Here is a 23,847-nt window from a genome sequence, read left to right on the forward strand (position 1 = left end):
GGAACATGTCAGGGTTTTGGGGGATAAATGAAATACCTTGGAGTTCGCCGCAACCTCCTCCTTCAAATATTTGTTTGCTACATTTGCTACATAATGAAATGAAGTAAGCAGTTGAGCTTATACTCATTTTCTCTTAAATTCTACCCAACAGTAGGAGGTGAGGATTTGAATTGTGTATAAGGTAAGTATTTCTTATAAATTGGGTGACAGTTAAAATGTATAGCATTTCCTTATAAAATAGCTGTACAAAATAAATTTCACCTCTCTCTCGTGGCAGCAAACTTAAACCCAAACCAGTATTTGTAATCCTTCTCTTTAAACTGCCTTTTGAGAATATGTTGAAAAAAAAGTTTCATTCATTGACATCTTATATATGCTTACCTATTATGCATTCTTTATCCTATCATTTGTCATTTATGCATTTCTGATCACATACCTTAGAAATCCTTCAATAGGAAATTAAAAATTCATCAAAGATGGCATAAAATCATATTGGGTAGGCTGAACTTTCTTTTTCAAAAAAAAAATTTGTACAAAATCTAGTCATTCCCTTTAAAGTTGAGTAGGAAACTGTGTAAAACTGATACAGAAGTGCTACAAGCCAAGTCATTAGAAAATAAGAGATTGCAATCTCTATTTGCATCCACCAATCTGACTTCATGAATATTGAGTAGACCTATCTTTATTTTCTAGTTTCTAGATTTTCACAGCATTTTTTCCTTCATCCCCTGCAGGATCTTTCATCTTTGTCCCAAATTGCAGATTTCATTTAGATAGAGGAAATAGTCTCATCATGATTAATCAAGAGCTGTCCTATAAGACACAGTGGTTTTGGCAAGTGCTCAACTTTTGGGACATTTCATTAGTCGTGCCCTCTGGAGTTAACAGTTAACAGCTTTTTAATGTCAATCTGTGCCTATGGAATCCTAATCGAATGATACAACAAATGGCAATCCAGCAGATATCACAAAACGGAATTCCATGTTTTAACACAACACACTGGGCATTAAGAACAGGACCCTGGTCTACTATCTACATGGTGGGTCAGCTAGATGATCACAGTTTATTCATTAACTCCTAAAAGCAAGTACCTCAGGGTGAATGGGGGCTTTGGAGAAAGACAGTTTCCACTGGATCCCACACACAAAAAACCACTCCAAAACACATACACACACACAAAACAGTGCTTGTAAAGAGGCAGGTGGTGTAGGGAAAAGAACATGAGGTTTAGAATCAGAAAATCTGGGCTCGAGTTTGGTTTGGCAACTTCCTGATTATATGTTTTGGGGGCTGAGCAACTTCCTGGTGGTGCGATCTAGGGGAAATTACACTAAATTCCTTTGCCTCATTTTCCCTCTCTGTAGAATGGGAATAGAGGTAATCACCTTCTGAAAGAGTTGTTTGAAGAATAAGTGAAGTGATATAGTTCATGAGCTTTGTAAACTTAAATTTCAGAATCAATGTTAAATATTATTATTAGTGTCCCTAAACATGGACCACTGTAAGAATATATTACTGAATGGTTTGTGAACTGTTTATACACCAGAGATTTCAATGCTATGTTAGTGGCTACAATCGCACTAAAGAAAACTAAAGATTAGACCATGTGAAGTACCATTAATTAAATCCATATTACTTGCCCATGTATAAGAATATGCACATATGTCCTCATTTAATTGCCACAAAACCTTATTGATGAAGCATCATTATCACTGTCCCCACATTATAAATGAGATGAGAAAACAGAGGCTCAGGGAAAATGAGAGCTTAGACTTAACACTGGCTTTTCTGACCTCAAAATCCATTTTTTCCACATGAAGCTGCTCCATGATCTCAGTATCTAGGTGGCTCATTGCAAGAGTCCTGCAGTGATTGAAGATCTCTAGTTAGAGCAGCATATGAGACTCAGGCAAACAAAAGATCACTCTGGAGCAAGAGATGCCTTAAGGTCTTACCTATCAGACATTGAAAGCAAGCTGGTGATGCCTGAATGGTTACTGGTGTTGTCATCCTAGTCCGTGTTTTAGTTTTGACTTCCTCTCTTGTATGCTTGCTAAATGGTTCCCAGGATGACCCAAAACATTTGTGCCTTGTCTCCTTGACCAGACTGAAAGCTTTCCAAGTATCACACCCAACACTTGTATTTTCCCCTATTATCTAGTATAGTTTGATCAATAAATATGCATTGATTTGATTTCATCTTATTTTTGTTTTTCCTCTTATAGATTACATTAATGTGGTCTAGGAATAAATTTTTACATAAGCCCCTTTCCTATATGATGCCATTTATCACTTTCATCTGTTTGTGTTGCTATTTTCCGTTTCATATATGTAAATTTGGTTCTTCTAATCAGACTCTATGCTTAAAAAATGACAAGGATGTACACTTTCCTAGAATTCTTCACAGCACTTGGGTACACCAAAGGAGCTCAGTAAATACTTAGGAATTATTGACTAAATACTACAAAGTAGCTACAAAGTATGAGGGTATAAAGGAAAGTCATACTTCTTTGTAAGCTTCGGAGAGCATTTCTAGGACAACTCCAAAATCTCCTCTGTTACCAACAAGACTGTGACTACTTTTCCAATATCTACTGTCACTTTCTTTCCTTAACCAGTCCCTATTGCTTAACTGTCCAGCTTTTACAAAATAATGACTATTTCATAACTGTAGGATGTCAAGGTTGTGAAGTATAATTTATGTTCCGTGGAAGGCTCATTGCTCCTTTTTGGTGCTAAAAAGATCCAGAAGCCCCATTAATGTCTGCATTTTTTAAAGTCACTAAAAATGCACGAAAAAACAGAGTATATGGAATGTGTGAATCCACAGATACAACACATACATCTGACCTGGGCAAATCCCTGGCATGATCACCAAGGAGATATCATGGTTCTCTGTTCTGTATCCCACTGTGCTGCTATATCCGGCTCTCTGAAGATCAGATCTCCCATTATTCTGCTCCAGGCCCCTCACAGTCCTCCCCAGATTATTTTCACAGAAGCTTTTTGGAATCTTTAAGGTACTCAATGGCACATATCAGCAGAGAATAAAAATCCCAAGTGGTGACAGAGTATTCTAAGTATGGCCCATGAGTGTGCTCTTCTCACCAGTTGTTAATTTCAGTTCTCCCCTTGGCTCATCCTGGCTTCTATTTCTTTTTTCACTTTTGAAATCATGTGAGTCCATGCCAGTTTGATCAAGTTTGGTTTCAGATTCTTCAAACCAATTCCCTAGTTACTTTGATGGTCCCTCTAAGCTTTATCTCCACAATGCGTAGTGCTCTGCTATACACACAATCTCCTTCCATATTGGGTATTCTATTTAATTGAACCCCTAAATCAAACTGGTGACTTACCAGATGCCAGCATCCTACTTCGGATGCTTATTTCCATTTACTGGAAAGAGACTTTTAACAAATATGAAAAAAATCTTTTCATCAGAAGTTTCAAGGCTTGTCTTCATGTAAATCTAGTCAAGGATTTTTGAAACTATAAAGGTTTAAGAAAATCAATGTCTCTTAGGTGGCCCAAACAATGAGATATAAATGGTTTGCATTTTATATTACATTCTCTTCTATGTGGAGAAAGTCAGTTTACAGCAAGAAGGAAGTATAAAGCTAATTGTAGAGAAGCCAGAAGCAAATAGAGGGAATAGCAAATAATTTAAGCTATTAGATCAAGTTATTCATGAATTCCAGCCCCCTTCCTCTCTTTGAGTTCTATGGAATACCCAAATACTTTTAAATTATAGCCATACTTTGCTTATGCTAGTAAAGGATAAAATGCTGCTGCTTGCCACCAAGAAAATGTAATTAAAAAAGAATCTGACATAATGAATGCAAATTTTCAAAGGGGTTCATTGATTCTGACTGATGTGGTTACTTCTTGATATTTTTTAAGTGCTAGATTTGAGAAATACTTCTGACATATATGGGCAAGTGTTCACCAGGTCAACTACAGTCAGGAAGCCTCATCAAGCAAGGTGTAGGCAGGGAAGGTACATCAGCCAGTCAGCCAAAGAGCACACTCTGGAAAGTTTATATCTGACTAGTGAGAAGGTCACAAGATGAATCTGGGCCTATATCTAAACTTTTAAGAAGCAAAGTGGAAAAGGAGAGAAACCTACATTTAAGTCAAGGGACTTAAATAAAGCAGGAACTGAACAGTAACACAGATGGGGTTAAGAAATTGTGCAGGGATTTCAAATGACCTGGAACATGCAAGTTGAAGGCAAGCGGTTGTCAAGCCAAATTAAGTAGGAGGTAAAATATGGCAAGAATAACATGTTAGCTGCTTTTGGGGCACAGTATCTCTGGTTTATCTTCTCAGGCTTAAAAGACAAGGCTGTTGAGTGGGCAAGAAGCAACACAGGTCATATAAATGACTTTCATATGTGGTGTGGCATGACAGCTTGAAACAAAATGGAAGCTACTGAAAGTTTTTAAATGAGTCCATTTGTTATGCATGTGATTTCACTGAGACAGCTAAAGATCTCCAGACTTCAAGGTAGATATTAGCTGGCTTAGGTCAGCTGCTACAAGGTTATTAATAGTCTAGCTTCACAATTCACATAATTCACACATTAGGCTGCGCCCCAGTCAGACCATGTCCTAATTCTAACCAGGGAAGTAGAATATTGGAGTTACTACCCACAGCAGGTCTGAAATGAGATCTCTAACATTAAGTACTGAATTGGTATGCTAAGGATTGAACTCAGGATAACTTTATTTTGTTTCAGGTCTTCCCCCCTAATATTCCACTATGGTGGCCCATTCTGGAAATAAAAAATGTGATGTGGTTGGGGTTGGGGAGACTTCTACCTCAATTTCCTGCCTTTAGTTCTCTGTTAGACATGAAACCCTTTCTTCCGTCTCCTTTCCCATAATCTATTGAGCTGGAGCCTCACATCCTTAGGCATTGGCATGGAGAGTCCTACTCCAACTTGAAGGATTTACCAGGACCTGCAATTGTCCCTGAGCATCATCACTCTCTGAAATCTCATAGTATCCTGACCCAGCCACACCTGGACCTTCTGAATATTACCACTGGGATGGATAATAATAAAGTTGAGCATTTATATAGCACTTATTTATATCAATTAACTTATTTAATCTTCACATAACCCAATGAGTCAGGTACATTATTCTCAGCTCACAAGTGAGGAAGCAGAGGTTAAGTAATTTTTCCAAAGTCATACATATAGTAAGCAGACTGTCTTCAAACCTAGACAGTTTAGCTCAGAGTCCATACTTTTGACAATTATGCTCTACTGCCTCTCAGAATGGAACTGGACTTTACCAGAGCTCTTTGGAGTCTAACTTTTACTGCTCACTAATAAGTCAGAGGCCAGCTCAAAGCAAAGTTAGATATATCCACGTGGATCCTGGCTGGTGCCGGAGCTGTCCCCTCCTCACTCTGTCCCAGTTACTGGGCCCTGGTATATCATGTGAACAGGCCTGCTGAAGGCATGGCTTAGAAGAAGATTAATGGCACAGCCATAGCCTGTTGACTCAACCAGGACTTTTTTGAGTAAGTGCCAAAGTTTTGGTAAATAACTGAGTAAAGACATATTGTTGGCTGTGTGAGAAACAAAAGAAACAAATCCACTCTCGGGGCGCCTGGGTGGCTCAGTTGGTTAAGCGACTGCCTTTGGCTCAGGTCATGATCCTTGAGTCCCGGGATTGAGTCCCGCATCGGGCTCCCTGCTCTGCAGGGAGTCTGCTCCTCCCTCTGACCCTCCCCCCTCTCATGTGCTCTCTGTCTCTCTTATTCTCTCTGTCTCAAATAAATAAATAAAATCTTTTTTTAAAAAAAAGAAAAGAAACAAATCCACTCTCTATATAAAACTTTAAAGTTGAGGCCTTAAGGATCATTTAATTCTACCCTTTCACTTTATAAATATGAAAATGGAAACAGAAAGGAAGTGGCATGCCCCAAATCTCACAATTATTTAATATCAAAACTGAAGACAGGATAACAATAACAAGAAGAACAAGAATAAACTGTTAAGCATTTATTAAATGACTGTTATGTTCCAGAGGCTGTGGTAAATACTTAAGATGCATCAGTGCCTTTACTTCTCAAAATGTTTTAAGGAAAACATTATTGTTTCCATTTGGAAGAACAGAGGAAAGGAAGAAAGAAAGGGAGGGAGGCTCAAAGTATCTAAGTCACTTGCCTAAGGTCACACACCTAAGAGGACCACAACCAGATTTCAAGCCCATGTCTTTCCTAGCCCCAGATCTCATGCTGATAATCACCACCATCTCCTAATTCCCTCTGCTGATTTTTTTCCAAGCTACACGTTGAAATGCAGTTATTTTCCATCCTGCAAGTTGCTGGCTCCTCTTTCACTGTCTGAAGAGAAATTTCTCACCATACTGACTCAGATTCAATTTCCCAATTCTCAGAGGGTTTCTAAGTCCCTTAATCTCTTTCAAACCCCTACTTAAAAAATGGGACAATGCTATTTTCCAGTTAACCTATTTCATGAGAAGTTAGCTGTAGAAATAATGCATGTGAAGCAAAAAGAGAGGTACTCCACAGATGTAAGTTTATATTATTACTGTGGTTATTTTTTGCTTTCCTGGATTTTCTCCTTTTCATATTCTCTCTCTACAAGACCAACCAGGTGCGTGCAGTTTGATCCAGTAGAGCTCTGAATCATCACCAATAGTAGCATCAAGTGGTTCTGGTCTGTACCCTGTTTTGCCCTTACCCTGCAGTGACATAGCCCCCGCCCTCCCACATGTATACAGATAAGGACACTGAGGCAATAACAGGAGGGTAGGTGATTGAACAGTTAATTGTTTGCAGGTTAAAGACTATGCAGGATGTCTCAGGGGGACAACTCTGGAGGAAGCAAAGACCTTGGTCCCTCTGCCTAACACTTAACAAAATGCACAGATAGCTACCTACCTAGCTTACCATTGGCCTAGGTTAGAACATTGGGAAAAAAAAAGTGGCGCCTGGTGGCTTTGTAGGTTGAGCATCAGATTCTTGGTTTTTGGCTCAGGTCATGATCTCCCAGTCTGGGGATGGATCCCCACATCAGGCTCATGCATGTCAGGCAGTCTGTTTCCCTCCCCCCTCAAGCCCCTCCCACCATAGGCGCTCTTTCTCTCTCTCTCTCTCTCTGAAATAAATAAATAAATAAATATAAATAAATAAATAAATAAATAAATAAATAAATAATCTTAAAAAAGCGGGGGGGGGACATTGGACAAAAATGGCATATTTGTGTTTGGCCTGAATTCAATTCAACTCTGCCTGCCTGAACTCTCTTAATAATAAACATAATATTATCTTCACTTTACAGAAAACTGAGGCACAGAGATGTTAACCAATGTGCCCAAGGTCATCCAGCTGGTGATAGCAGGGCCAGGAGTCAAACCTGGAAGTTCCTATGTGGGTAACTCTTAAACACCTGCAAAACATTTGCTTGGATTTGATAAGTTTCCAGAAGTCTGTGCTAGTTAACACGACTTCCCTCACTGATCCTTGAAAACATACCATTAGTCTTTTATCCCTGTGGATTGAAGTGTTAACATACCTGCTTGATCCTCCCTTAAAATACAAGGTAGTGTAACACTTTGCAGAAAATAGATGATAGCCTAAAGACCTCAGGTAGGCTGAGTTAAGTACCCCTATCCCTGGTGCAGAAAAGATGGGGTAGCTTGCAGAGTAAGGAACAGAAAGTGGAGACCTGGGACCAAACAAACTTTTCTTTATGTTTTCTCTAGAATTAATTTCACTTAGAGATAAAAGTTGATTAAACTACTAGATATGAGGGCTCTTCGGATTTCAATCCAGTTCCCCTGACACATACCTCTCTGCACTTAGTATAAAAGGCAAAAATAAATGACTCACCAAAACTTCAGATCATCACTGAAACTCAGATTGATAATTGCATTATACTGACCACAAATACCATGCTTTATAACTTAGAGTGTGTTTATATACATTAGATCATTTAATTTCCACAGAAAGGGAACTAACATTGATTGAGCAAATACCCATTGTGTGTCAGGCAAATATGATAAGCTTTTTACCCGTGTTTTCTTGTTTACTCCTCATAGAACCCAGAGGGCCTGTTGGAATTTTCCTTTGTTTAATAATTCAGTGAATTTCCTAACGTCAAACAGCTAGAGAAGAGAAAGCTGGGATTCAAACCCAGGTCCTTTGACTCTAAATCCCTTGCTTTTCTCCATTTCTGCCACAAATTCCATCGATTCACACTAAGCATTTACAAACCTAACTGTTTTATTTATGCAAATGCTCTCTGGAGATAGCACAAAAAATGGAGTCATTAGCTCAAATCTCAAATGTGGTTTAGTCAATGTGCCCCATGCCATATAACCACACATACTTAATTCACTGATTCACTCCATGTGGTGTTATTCCTGGAAAGATCCATGTGGATACCATCTGCTCCTTTTTGCTAAGCCACCAAAGAGCTATAATCTCAGCAGCACAGTTGTATTTTCCACACTTAGGTACCAGAATTCTAAGCAAGCTGTCAACCTGGTTCATTAGGCTAAAGTAGGGCTAGTTTCTTCTGTAGTACATGGATGAAGGTCTTGCACACAGTAGGATCAATAAATGGATACTATTTACTCCCTTCCCTCTCCTTTCTTTCCATCAAGTCAAGATTCTCACTACTCCAAGCACACACCTTGCTCATATCTATCATAAGACACTGTTTCCATTTCTTCCTTCTCTTACATCATGAATCAATCATGGTTATCTACCTAACCAAATTCTATCCATCCTTCAAGGACAATCTAAAGCCCTAGACTCTCCATGAAAGTTTTCTCAATCCTGACTGCAGGTCTCAATCTATCTATCTGTCCTGCCCTCCAAATGTAAAAACGTGCATTAGTTGTATTACTTCCGTTCACACTGAGTTATAAATGTTAAATGAAAGAAATTATGTGACAGAACTAATCTCTGACATTCTTAATGAACGTTTCTTTCTGTTCTTATACATGCTGATGGCTAACTGATTCATGTGTGATAATTGTATCTCCTTGCTGAAACTGTAATTGTTTTGAGGGTGGGACTCTTAACCAGCCTCCTCCAGCTAGCTCCCATCAGTGCTTGACATACAGTATACTCAAAGATGTTTGTTAGTGGGTTTTTAGACCTTTGAAACTAGAGCCACAGCAACAAGAGGTAGGACTCACGAGAAACCCATGAGGCAACAGATTAGGTGAAATGGGTAGAAAGGGGTAACTGCACACTGCCCCCTGGTGACTACTCTTGTACAACTGATGCTGTGGATGGGAGCATCTGGAACTTGTCATGCACTATAGATAGACTTTGCTAGTCTGAAGCATGACATGTAAATTAAGGACAATTATAAACAGAAAGACTCTTCTATGCCTATCATATGCTGGTCATTTATATTCATTCTCTTCTCCTCATTACAAGCTTATGAATTACATGCTATCATTATGCTCATTATACCGATAGCAAAAGTGAGGCATGGGCCTGTAATGCAACTTATCCAAGGTCATTAGACTAATAACTAGTGGTGCCAAGGCTCACTTTTCTTTTTTTTTTTAATTTTTATTTTTAAAAAAATATATCAGTTTTGGTTATACAATATAGTGATTCAACAATTCCATACATCACCCTGTGCTTATCATCACAAGTGCACTCCTTAATCCCCATCACCTATTTAACCCATCCCCCACCCCCTCCACACTGGTAACCATCAGTTTGTTCTCTATAATTAAGAGTCTGTTTCTTGCTTTCTCTCTCTCTTATTTTTTCTTCCTTTGGTTGTTTTGTTTCTTAAATTCCACATATGAGTGAAATCATATGATATTTGTCTTTCTCTGACTTATTTTGCTTAGTATTATACTCTCTAGCTCCATCCATGTCATTGCAAATGGCAAGATTTCATTCTTTTTTATGGCTGAATAATATTACACTTATATATAATTATATATGATATATGAATTATTTGTGATTGATATATATATATACACATATCTACATATATATATAGATATATATCTCACATCTTCTTTATCCATTTAACAACTGATGGATACTTAGGCTGCTTCCACATCTTGGCCATTGTAAATAATGCTGCTATAAACATAGGGGTGAATGTATCCCTTTGAATATTCTTTGGGTAAATACCCAGAGTGCAACTGCTGGATCATAAGGTAGTTCTATTTTTAAATTTTTGAGGAACCCCAATACTATCTTCCACAGTGGCTGCACTAGTTTGCATTCTCACCAACAATGCATGAGTGTTCCCCTTTCTCCACATTCTCATCAACACCTGTTGTTTCTTGTGGTTTTGATTTTAGCCATTCTGACAAGTGTGAGGTGATATCTCATTGTAGTTTTAATTTGTAGTTTTAATTTGTATATCCCTGATGATAATGATGATGAGCATCTTTTCATGTTTATACTGGTCATCTGAATGTTTTCTTTGGAGAAATGTCTGTTTATATCTTCTGCCCATTTTTTAATTGGATTATATGTTTTTGGGGGTGTTGAGTTGTATCAGTTCATTACCCTTTATAGGATATGTCATTTGCAAACATCTTCTCCCATCCGTAAGTTGCCTTTTAATTTTGTTGATTATTTCCTTGGCTGCACAGAAGCTTTTTATTTTGATGTAACCCCAATAGTTTATTTTTGCTTTTGTCTTCTTTGCCTCTGGAGATACATCTAGAAAGAAGTTGCTGTGGCTGATTTCAAAGAAGTTACTACTTGTGTTCTCTTCCAGGATTTTTGTGGTTTCATAGGTCTGAAATGGTTTCATGTGGTTTTATAGGTCTTTAATCCATTTTTGAATTTATTTTTTGTGTATGTATAAGAGAGTGGTCCAGTTTCATTCTTTTTTATGTGGCTGTCCAGTTTTCCAAAAAGATCACTCTTCATGACTCCAAATCCATATGTTTGTTGTAACACCATCCTGTGTAAAGCAAGGAAGGCAGCACTGGAATTGCTCCATGTTCTAACTTACATCGAGCTGTACATTTTAGAAATTGGAAAGGTAGAAGGAAACACGAGGTTTAATGAAAAGTTAGAGATTTAAAGATCATGAAAAAAGAAAAATGGCATCCTAAGAACTTGCTAAATGTGAAGGCCTATATCGTTCCAATTTTAGTATATGTGCTGCCGAAGCGAGCACGTGAAGGCCTATATCAAAAGATTAACCCAAAACAAAACATTATTTATTTATTTATTTTTTTTTTAAAGATTTTATTTATTTATTTGACAAAGAGAGAGACAGCGAGAGAGGGAACACAAGCAGGGGGAGTGGGAAAGGGAGAAGCAGGCTTCCCGCCAAGCAGGGAGCCCGATGCGGGGCTCGATCCCAGGACCCTGAGATCATGACCCGAGCTGAAGGCAGTCGCTCAACCAACTGAGCCACCCAGTCGCCCCCAAAACATTCATTTAAAGTCTCATATTTTATCTTAAAAAGTTCTCATAGTTTTAATATTTTACTTCATAACTATTTTTTATTTATTTTATTTTTTAAAGATTTTATTTATTTATTTGAGAGAGAGAGAGAAAGAGCATGAGAGGGGGGAGGGTCAGAGGGAGAAGCAGACTCCCCGCCGGACAGGGAGCCGGATGTGGGACTCGATCCCGGGACTCCAGGATCATGACCTGAGCCGAAGGTAGTCGCTTAACTGACTGAGCCACCCAGGTGCCCCTCTATTTTTTTAAATATAAGAATGTTTGAAGTTATTTATAATGGAGTCAACCTAACGTCTCAGGTAGTTCTTGCATGGCTATCAAAAGTTAGGCACTTTACCTCCCTGGAAGTAACCACAATCTAGTTGAGGGATTATGTCACTGGCATAAAGATGGCACTGGACTGGGAATCAGGAGATTGAAACTTTAGAACCAGCAAGTTCATTAACTCAGGGTGAAGAAGCAATTCACTGAGCCTCCCTACTCATTTCTATATTTGAAGAGTAGAGAGTGAAATGGATGACCTCTAAGAGTCTATGTCTCATCAAGGATTTGATTTCACTCATCATAAATTTTGCTCTACTGGGAAATACTAGGAAGAAAGCAGGGATGCTATACAAATCTTCTTTCTGGATAATGATGATCTCTGCTTTTATCATTCAGATAAAGAAAGTTAGAAGCTATGATGTTAAGAAAGCCATGGTGAAATAAGACAAGAATCAAATTGGAAAAATATCAATGATATAAAGTGGTTTCTAATGAATTGGCTAAAGGATGAGGTTCTCCATATCTTAGAGAAGGTACCTCCAAATGCATTTATGATCATCTTGCTCTATGTTTATAGTCTATATTTTGTTTTTCTTGTGAATAAGTTAATTTTCTGGCCTTAATACCAGGCAATTAGTGGCAAAGAATTCCCTCCCATATTAAAAACTCAAAAATATTTGAAGTGAAGTAAAGAAGTATTACCAAGCTCTTTCTTCTATCCTTGCCTCTCTCCATTTTCTATAAGACTTATCTCCAAAAGGAAGAATTCGCTAACATCCAAATTCTGTTTTCCTTTTTTTCCCCCCTATTAACCAGAATTTGATATTAGATCATACAAAGTTTAAAAACATAATAGGCTAAACCATAGAGAAAGTCTTAAAATATTTCATTCAGATTTTTTTTTTTTTTTTTTTTTTTTGCATGAGAGGAAATGTTAAGGAGAGAAACAAAAAGGCGATATGAGTTTGGTTTACTGTTTTACCATTAGTAACCCGTAATGTGCTAATGTCCATGTTAGACTGGAAGGTATTTCAATACCTGCCTCTGAAACATGGCACTTAGGCTGGGTTGCAGAAGGAACAAAGTAGAAAACACTTTAGTTCCATTTCCATTATTTTAAATTCTGATAATATCTATAAGCCTATCAATCTCCCTTTAGCCATTCTGTCTTCAAAATTAATGTTATATTTGGAATTGTTTTCATTAGGGAAAAACAGAAAAAATAGGTTAAAAAAGAAAAGGTGAATGAGGACGAGAAAAATAGAAGCTAGCTAACTACTGCTAGCATTTGCTGATGCCAAAGAATATATTCTGCAGATGTGTTTGTATATTGTCATTGACTAGGCAATGAACTCTTTGTTCCACAGCAAAGAGCCTACAAATCTCTAGGTCCAAAATGCCAACCAGTTCCTAGCCCCACAGCTGCCCTAGCTTCCCAGAGGGGCAATGTCTATGTCAGTCTTGGTTTCTCAGTTTTCCGATGGCTCCCTTACTCCCAGTTATTCTGCAAAGCAAGGGTTCTGCTTGCCAATTAACCTCCTTCTAGGCTCGGGATAAGCTACAGTATTGTGTTTCGGAATAAAGACAGAAGAGTATTATCTGTTGATATGGGTTAGAGGAGAGAAAAGGAAACAGTAAGAGAGAAGAATAAAAAGAGGAGAAAGAAGGCATAGAGGAGGTTGTTTTATGGTGTGTGTAGACTCTGCCATAATTGGAGAGCAAACTGGTAGTTCTCAAGCTGACTCTCCTCTTTACTCTCGGACCACTTTGTCCATCGAAACTGTAAACTCAGACATACTACAACCCTCATTTGTTTTATAAAAGACGTCTTTAACTAACTGGAAAAGTGATAACTTCCTTATGAATATAATGTTTGCAACCTTACATTTTATGACCCCTTTTTGCCCACTCTAACTCAACAAAAACATTCGCCTGGTATGTGTTTATGTTATAGGATGAGCACCTCCTAGTTTTGCACTTGGAGTCAGCAGATAAGGTATCTAGGGATGGTTGTGCTACTGTAGAACTTGGTCAGGTCACTTGACTCTCTAAATTATTTCTAAGGTTACATACAGCTATAAATAAGGATTGGGTAATTCCTGATTTTAATTTTAACCTAATTTTGAATATCATAAAAATAGTAATAAAAGGAGTTTAGGATTTGGGTCATCTGACTGAGATTTAAGAACTTTCCCCTCACCTATATTATGATTTTAGCCTTGTTTAAACTGTCACATTTTCTGTTTATGTATAATGGAGATATAAATAATTATTTATCAACCCAGTGTGCTTCTTTGAGAAGCAAACGGGATCATATATAAAAACCCTATGCAATTTGTAGAAGAATACATTGGACTAATTAGCAACATTAATAATGGCAACCCTTCCTGGGCACTTTCTTTGGTTAGATGTTGTGCTAAGGGTTTAACTCACATTATCTCATTTAAAACGCAGACAACCCTCAAGAGATCTGTATAAAACCTAATTTCACAGAGAATGAAGCTGAGGTCCAGGAAAGTTAAGCAAGGATTCAGACCTTTCAAAATTTCAGATTTTTCAAAGTAGCTAAAATTCTTGAATTGGAGCAAACGTACACTGGATCGAGCTTCTAGTCTTACTAGGTTATATCTTACTCCTTAACCACTTCTGATTCCAGCCACTTCAACTTTTTCAACTTTAATTCTCTTATAAATAATACAGAAATATTAAAACCTGCCTTGCTAGGTTATAAAGAGAAATGTACACTGCTTTGAAAACTGTAACAAGATAGAGCAGTATAAGGAAGATGGTAGTAGCTGTATAGAGGGGATCTCAAGAGTAGCAATAGCAAAAGCAGTATATTTTCAAAACAAAAATCAGAAACTCCATTGTTGTTAAGCATCTCCCTGCTAAATAAAAAGATCTAAATGAAGCTTAAAGAAGTACAATATATCTAGTATTAGCTCATTAAAGTTTTTAAGGATTTGATATGTGTGTGTGTTAATTTTGTTTTGCTACTTGGAGGAGGACTGATATTATTAGCTCTGAACACTACCTGTTTTTCTGCTCTGTAACAAAATGTTGTGGGTCCTATTTTTGCAATTATTGGAGTGGGTAGGGAAAGTGGGAGTGACAGAGAATGGGCTTTACTCTGTTGTACGGTAACATATATCTGCACTGATACCCATTGTAATGAGTCCACATAAACATGATACAAGGAGCAACAATGGGATAAAGAGAAGGCATCCTGCACCTGGCATGAATTTTTCATGGACTCAAGATGCCTATGCACAGGAATCACAAGACCAGCAGTCAAAGAAAATGTAAACTGCACAAGTGAGGAAGATAAAAAAGATAGCAAGTTCTTGCTTTTTTGTTAAAAAACAAAAGTAACAATCTCATTCCACTTTGCCAGAAATCTGCAAATGTTCATGCAGTCCCAGGCTGTTGCAATTATTCAGGTCGCTTCTGATGTAGTTATCTCCCCCCCTTTGGTTGAATATCTCTATAGATTAAGTGTCATCTTTGTTCCTTTACTAATAGGAATTCCATTAATAGCCTTGTTCATATTCTTCAGGAGGAAATAGACTAAAAACTGGGGTATTACTAGACAGAAGTGTGAAGTGAGGCTAAGAGGAATGAAACCGAGAAATGAATCCGACATGATTGAGGATGATGAATCAAGTAATATTTAGAATCCAAAAAGGACAAAACACACTTGGAACACCATGAACTAGGACTGAAACTCATCATTGAGCAAATCCTATTTAGAGCTGACCTAAGCTTACAATGTCTCAAAGTCAACATCCAAGGACCAGAGGCAGGGTCTGTGGAAGTGATAGTGGGGCCAAGGAGACAGGCTTTAAGGAAGTATTCCAGACAAGAAGCATTATTCCTCATTATCATCCCATTGCTGCCTAAGTTCTCACATTTTAAGTATTAATCGGCCCATGTAGGTTTATTTAGCAAACATCATATTTAAGGCACTATAGTTGGAACTGCCGAAAGTAGGTAGGAGAAGCACAAGGTTTTACCCTGTAAGGAGTTTACAGTGTCATGTAAAAATAAGAGAAATCCCTCAAATTTTTGTAATACAAAGCCAAGCAATATCACAAGAGAAATAGAGGCAAAGTCCCATGGTGGGTGTGAAAGAGAAAGGCAGGTGGGATTAGGGTGAGAAGGCCTGGGTTCTCTCCTGGTCTTACCACCTGTATGATAAAAAACAAGGTACCTGACCCCCCTGATCTAAAACAGAGATGATAATATTGGGGCCGTTTCCTGTTGGTATTGTGATGATTAATAAGAAAGAATAGATTAAAGCAGTGTGTGAGCACATTCTCTACTCTTATTTTTCTTCAGGGAATGTCAATCAGGGTTGAAATAATGAGGGAGAAGGCACAGAAGTCTTGGGGAAGGTGACGTGAGTTAAGTCTTAAATGATGGAACCTCACCTTTCAAGCCCAGTGTACTCAGCTGATCTGCTTGCCTTCTCTCCGGCTTTTGTTCTGCTCTTTCTTGTAGGGCTAGTTCCTGTCCCTGGACCACTAACTAGCCCTTGTCTTCGTGAAGGTTCTCTGGTTGTAGAAAATAGAAAGCCACTTACAGTAGCTTAGGCAAAATCTGAACTATCAAGTTGAAAGGACAGGAGGCATGGCAGGTTAACCATCTGATGAACAGGAATTAAGGACTGGGGATTCCGAGAGACCCAGGAGACCACAGTCCCCTCTGCCAGTCTCTCACTGCTCCTATCAGGCTCATTTCTTTCAGTATCTTTCTTAGGGACCATGTGGTTTCTCATCTCCTCTTCTCTTTCTACATTTCTTTCATATCTGTACATAAGCTATCTCTGTGTCTCTAGGCAGCCACAGTTAACCTGCAGGCCAGGATGTATGTAGTAAGGGTAATGAAGCCGGGTGTCTGCAAGTCATCTCTTTTTTCCACTGGAGATTCTCTTCAAAGGCTCCAGTGCCTACATCTGAGCCCGAATTATTCAATGACTTCTTGTTGTCCCTGACCTGCTTGCCTGGTGCTCAAAGAGGAAGATCAGGACTCGGGGAAAGTTAGATAACTAGCCCTCATTCCACACTGCTTTTCTATGCCTCAGGGTCTTTGTACCTACTCTTCCATCCTTTCTTATCTCCTTCACTTGCTTTAAAACCATCTCAAGACTTCTCTTTTCAATCTTCCTTCATCATATTTCACCTCCAATCTAGGCAGATCGATCACTCCCACCTTCCTGCATCTACTGTGGCTTGTGCATTCCTTGAGACTGCAGCTCCTACCACACTGGGTTGCAACCGGTTTAGTCTTAGTGGTTTTCTCCTTCTTCTAGTGAACCCATTAAGAAATGAGTTCTGAGAAACAAACTGAGGGTTCTAGAGGGGAGGGGGGTGGGGGGATGGGTTAGCCTGGTGATAGGTATTAAAGAGGGCACGTTCTGCATGGAGCACTGGGTGTTATACACAAACAATGAATCATGGAACACTTCATCTAAAACTAATGATGTAATGTATGGGGATTAACATAAGAATAAAATAAAAAAAACTAATGATGTAATGTATGGTGATTAACATAACATAATAAAATAAAAAGAAATGAGTTCTGGAGTCACATAACTAGTTTCAAAGGTCCAGTCTTTCCATTTACTAGCTATGTGATCATGGGAAAGTCACTTAACCTCTGTAAGCTTTGTAAAATGGAGAGGATAGTGCCCACATCAGAGAATTGTTGACGGAATTGGATAAACTAATGTGTGAAGTGCTTAAAACAGTACACAACATAAAAGAGGTGCTCAATAAATACTCTCACTTTTATACTACAAGTACCAAGCCCAGGATGTGTCAGACAGGATGTACTAATTGTTTGCTAGGGAAATGAACATGTAGTTTAGGACTACAAAATGTTTTCTAAAGAGTATTTTATTCCATTTGTCTTGTTTGCAGAGGTTTTGCAAAATATCTACAGTTGCTATACTATTATAATAGATGTGTATCTGGGTATGCGTATGTACAATACTGAATTGCAACTCTGAGAAATGCTATGAACAGCACTCATAGGATAGTATCAAAGTGTGCAATACAGATATATATGTAATTGTTTATTTAATGTTTGTCTCTATCCCTAAAATGTAAATGCCCTTGGGGCAGGTTTAAGCTTGTCCTATTTATTGCTACAACCTCACTCATATTATACAGTTTTCAGATACATAAAAAGTTAATAAATATTGGTTGAATGAATGAGCAGATGGAAAAATGGACCACATTTACGCATTTAGGAAGTGCCTTTGCTGTTCCCTCCACTTGAAGGTCCTCTTCCTCCATCATCACTGCATGCTAATATTCTATTTAACCTTTAAAATCTAGCTGATACTCTTCTGTGAAACTCACCCCTTTCCTTAATTCTTATGGTAATTCATGGATACTTAGGGCACTCAACACTTAGTATCTGGTGTTAGTCATCTGTGTATCTGTTTGAAAAAATTTCTCATAAGCAGAACTCTGCGTAGGTTTCATCAGGGTTCTCCTAACTGATTCATCTTAGTATCTCTCCCAATGCTCAGCAAGCTGTATGACATCCACATTAGACAAAATTAAAACACAGTGACTAGCAGCATAAGAAAAATCAGCTTTGTTCATTGCAGCAAGAAACAGTGGGGTGCCACTTGGGCAAGGGGTAATGAAGGTCTCTTCCAAAGTGATGGTGTCATAAAAGTTAAAGTGTACCTTCAGGTCCTTATCCTGTGTTTGGACTATGCCTGGGACATAGCAGGAGCTCAATAAAAGATGAGTGAAGTGAATGAACTAACAGTGAATAGAAACATAGGTCAGTTTCTATGAAAAGAACTACTAATTATGGGACTGTTTTTATAAGCATATCCATTCACTTGAATAATAAAACAATAAAACCTTTGATTTACCTGGACCCCAAAGATACTGAATGTCTAGAAGAATGTGCTTACAGCTCCAATGATGGAACCAATTTATAGGACTCAAGAGAGAGCTTTTTATCCTTCATCCATCTAATAAATATTTACAACTTACATTGGCTGGCACTTATGCTAAAGATATGGGAAATTCCAAGTTGCTGTTCTACATGCAGTGCTCTTGGGTAAAGTAGATGAATCTGCTTGATAGTCCAGATTTGCTGTCCACCTCATCATCACAAGGCATGATCTATTATATGAAATCAAATACTGAAGCATTGAAAGACTTCATGGACTAGTGGCTTCCCTGTTTGTGTAGACTGGGACAATTACATTCTCCAGGTATCAGCTGCTTTAAGTTTCCTTTCACCAAGATAAACTTTAGGCTGTATGGGCAGATTCTCTGGGGTTGATTGTATTATGACTTGAGATTTTATGTCAGGTTTATTATTAGTTCACTGAAGTGCACTGACTGAAAAACTCTTTGTATTCTATAGCTTATTGTGTGTGCGAGACATGGTCCAGACCATGTCTAATTCTAATGATGTGTTAGAAATACACACTTACAGGAGATGTACAAACAACATTTACATGTTTGTGAAGTTTTCAGGTCAGGTGTCCTAAGATAGCTACATAAAATGTGTCTATATTTCCTAGACATTATTCATTTCCAATATTTTATTTTAAAAGAGAACCAGTTTTATTTCAAAGGAGGTAACTGATTAAATCAACATACTCTGTCATTTCCTCAATATGCTTAATACATAATGGCAAATATATGTATTTTTGGAATTTATTTGTATATCCCAAATAATGAAGGGTATAATTAGGCAAGAATATCATGCATCCATGCATGTATGTGTGTGCGTATATGTGTGTGTGTCTGTGAGTGTATGAAATACATTATCACTGGGTTTAAAAAGTGCATAAAGTATGAAATATAGTTTTTCTTCTGAGATCTAAATTTCATCTTCCGACAAAAAGTAAACTGGGGTTCAATTTAAACAGATTTATCTCCAACTGATAGTAATATTTTAATAATAGCTATGTTTTCTAAAAGCAGTCCTCATAAAATTGTGATGATATAATGATATATTTAATGCAAGACTTAGAAAAAACATTGAGAAGATTTGACAGATTGACAAATTCCTAATATCTTCAAAAAAGATTTAGAGGAGTCAAAATGAAGCAAACCTGAATAAAACTTGGAAATGTCTGTGCGTGTGTGCAGTAGAGGGGATTAGGAACAGACACAAGAATGGAAGCAAGAGTGGCCCATGGACTATGGGAATTGAATCGAAGGCTATTTTTTCCCACAAGGCTCTATGCCCTGCATTAACACATTTCTGTTCCCACCATCACTCTATTGCAATGCTTTAGTCAAGTTTTAGTGTTTTCTCCAGATGGATTTAAATAGAAATAATTTTATGAGGTCAGTATAGACAAAGCTGTTGACGAAAACTGCCGTGTATTAACTGGAAATGTTAGAATTGGAGATTTGTTATTTGATTTCATTTCTCAAGTGCTCACCAAGCACCCTTGTTGTGTTAGGCACTGTGCTAGACCCCAAGGATATATGCATCCTCTATTTAGGGAGCTCAAGACAGGAAAATAAGAAAACAAACATGTAAGTGTTAGTTTCTTCCTTCAACTTACTTTTCTTTTCTCTTTGACTCCAAGAAGTTACAATATAAGAGAGAAGAAAACACTTGTAATAAAATATGTTAGGTGATAAAGTGGAGGTGCATGTAAGGAACCTAGAAGGGAGAAAATAATTGCCTGGCTAGAGAAAGCTCCAAAATTAGGTGATAACTAGCTTCACAAAGAGTATCATACTCTCCTTGATGAAGCCAAGGAATAACAGTTTAATAAAGACGGGAGAAGCAAACTATACACATCAGATTTCAGTTCAATGTAGAATCATTATAACTTAATCTGATTTAGAGAGCTTTTCACCATTAGTATTTAAATTCCTTGCAAAAATTATGCTTTATGTGTTTAACAATCAAGATCAATTTACAGAGATCCAACTAGAAAATAGTACTTCATGAGAAGAACTTTAAATGTAGCAGTCTTTGAGACACTTCGGTGATTCCCAAGTTACAGAGAAAAATATAATGGCACCTAACTTCAGTCAGTTGAAAATAACTTGAACTTCAAAGAAGATTTATTCCCACTATGGATAGAGGTATGTCTTGAGGTTCTATGTCAGAAATACTGTTTTTCTTGAGAGATTCCAAATAAATTTTAGCAGAGACTAATTGTTGAGAGTGCTCATTATTTCTTAATTCCTTTATTCTTAATCCCTCAAAACAGATCTAATTAAAGAATCAAATATTTTAAAACTCTTCTTCCAAGTCCCATTTACCTCATCTCCGCCCATCTGATGTAGCTAGCCTGGTTCCTCTGGTTAAATAATTATAAGCACAAACATTATTTCTGCAATATATAACACAATGATACTGACTTTTAATTCATTTTATATATCTATATATTTTATCAGCTATACTTAAAAATTTCTAAATAGTGCATCACTGCTTTGCTAAGGAAATAGTCACGCTTTTCAGGAGAGATTTTAGGGTGGATTTTACTTGGATAAGCAATTAAAGTGTAAGAACTAACTTTTGGATTCTTGATCTATGTATCAAACCTACTGAAAAAGATATTCAAGCCATTCTAAGGAGTTCTAGCAGAATTAACCAAGAAATATGTACTGTAAGTTATATCAAATTTTAATACGAGAAATATAATCCTGTTCCCTTTCTTTAGTACATGTTACTTTTAGAAACTACTTTCTTTAGGGGGATGAGTTTGCTTGCACCACTGTTTACTCTTTCTCATTGATCAATGTCTGGCCATATTAAGAATTCAGACTTCATACCGAGAAAGACAGAGATGTATTTATCCCAAACAAGAGCTACAGAGAAGATATCACATCTTTAAACGCATATAATATGTGCCATTTATCTACAGCTATAAAAGGAAAAAGAAAAAGAAAAAAAAATCTTTAGGAGAATAAAAGGAAATTTTCCTTACCGGAATGAATGCATGTTGCATAGCTTGTTCACATTGTTTTAAGGAAGCAATAGTATCCCACAAAAGCTGATAATTTTCAGCCCGGGAAGCACTTGGCCGTTGCATAGCGAAAGCTAGTAACACTCAAACTGAGCTCAAAGAACCCAGTTGAAGAAGGAAAAAACCCTGCAGATCTGTTACATAAACTTCTTAATTAGATCTGCTACACAAACTGCTATCTTAAGACTTAAAAAAAAAAAAGTTAATCAGAACATTTCTTTTGGGGGATAACTGGGCATGACTTGAACAGAGACAGATGTTTTCATTGGGAAGGATTTTCGTTCCCACACTTGTGAAAAGCAATCCCATCAATGTTCCCCTGTCTTCACACGGGTCTGGCGAAACTGCACATACCATAAGTGTGTGGGGGGAAAGAAGTAGGAGGGAAAGAGATGTGAAAAAATATTTCTACCAGAAGATTTGGGTGGCAGGCCATGAAGGTAGAATTTGAGTAGCTTGTGGAAAGTATTAAAATTGATGGGAGTGGGTTACATACACACATATATGTTCATATGCAGGTGTCTACACTCGTCTGGGCTATGTGAGAAATCCAATTATATACATTCATTCTCACAGTGTTATTTAATATGTCCAAACTCTTTTCTCACTTTAGTTAAGATCTAGACATGACGTTTTCATCTATGGAGTATTACTGCTTTGTTAACTACAGAGTTGTGTATCTGGAAGTATCCCTAAAGACTAGACACAAGGTTCCTACGTATAAGATGCAGTCAATTATTTATCTTAAAATTTAAAAGCCATTAGAAGACCTTTCTGTTGCTTTATGTATTAGAGAAAAATCACTTTTATTTGTCATTCTAAGTAGAATTCTCATAATTAATGTCAGGAGAATCGAGCCTTTAAATAGTTTTGGGACCACAGAGTGGTCTGCACAGAATCAGAACATGTTAATTCCAGAGAAATTGGTTACACACTTTAACAACAAAAAGGCCAGTATAAAGCACTAAATAAAATCTGGATAGCAGAATACAGTGACATATTCTGAATGTTATTCACCTAAGACAGGAGCCCACAAAGTAAACTGAGGATCTACTAGCCCCCTATAGTCTCTGTGGGATTGTTGAGTTGGGGGTAATGCATCTTGAAAGAAGGTGCTGAGCACTCAGAAGTTCCAAAGGAATCTATACTCAGAGCTAGTTATAGGGCCAACAGGGAGAACATGTATTCAAGCATTTCTAGAGGTAAGGGGTAAACTGAGGGCAATACATAATATAAAAAATGAAGTTGTGCTTTTAATTGACCTAGAAAATCTAAGGAGTACAAAACAAGGTACAAGTTATAGGAAACAGTTTGATGACATAAATGAAGGATTTTTGCTGTGTTATTTTTAGAAGAGCTGCATGATTTGGGTTACCTAGTTTTTCTGCATTTCTGTCTTGGTGATGGCAGATTAATTCATGATAATGACCTTGTGGTGTGCAAAATCTCAAAGGCTGAAGGCCTTTTATCTCAATTATTTTCCAATTTTCATTGAAGGAATTGGAAGTAGAAGTGATCTTCCAAAATTTCTACCTGGGTTAATTTGTAGGAAGATTATTTTTCCTTAATATCTCAGGAATATACACCATAAGGCTATTGCCATTAGTTTATTTTTCAGTATCAATTCAACCAACCTTCTCTTTTGCTCATTCATGGTGTTCTTCTGTTCAGTTCACACCCACAGTCCCTCCTCTGCCTTCATTCCTGCCCTTAGACTCTCCCATCTGCCCCAACCACATGCTTCTTTCTCATGCACTGTCGACCAGCCAGCCCACAACTTCCAGAAAATATTCCTTCACTAGTAAATGCTCTGTATTTCTTAGCAAACAACAGGAAAATTAAAAAAAGTTGCTTTGTAAGTTATCCTCCAAAATTCCAGCCAATCCTTTCTGAATTCTTTGAGCCAATATTTACCATTATTTCAGTCCCCAGCTGGATCTTCTATCCTACCTTGTACTTCCTCTACCTCTTATTCATTGGGTCCCTTCATTCTTTCACTTAAGCAGCATGTCCTAAAAGATCCTCCTTTCCTTACTCTTTAGAAAAAGCATAGATAATCTGCAGTCTACATATAGGAACTCTACATAAAATCATTCATTCATTCATTGATCCCATAAACATATTAAGCACCTCTTGTGTGCTGTACTTTTTGATTG

The 23,847-nt window shown here is 37.5% G+C and overlaps 1 protein-coding gene across 1 annotated transcript in view; it reads right to left on the bottom strand.

Moving 5' to 3' along the window:
- Nucleotides 1-21,757, bottom strand: part of LOC118004277 (disks large homolog 2) — a 776,050-nt gene extending 754,293 nt beyond the window's left edge. The window contains exon 1 of the mRNA XM_034995567.1: nucleotides 21,653-21,757. Within this exon, the coding sequence (XP_034851458.1) occupies nucleotides 21,653-21,757 (105 nt within the window). The remainder of the gene's footprint in view (nucleotides 1-21,652) is intronic.
- Between the last annotated feature and the right edge of the window lie 2,090 nt (nucleotides 21,758-23,847).

The sequence above is a fragment of the Mirounga leonina genome, unplaced genomic scaffold (assembly GCF_011800145.1).
Source record: "Mirounga leonina isolate KUSES-001 unplaced genomic scaffold, KU_Mleo_1.0 Mir_92, whole genome shotgun sequence".
Lineage (NCBI taxonomy): Eukaryota > Metazoa > Chordata > Mammalia > Carnivora > Phocidae > Mirounga > Mirounga leonina.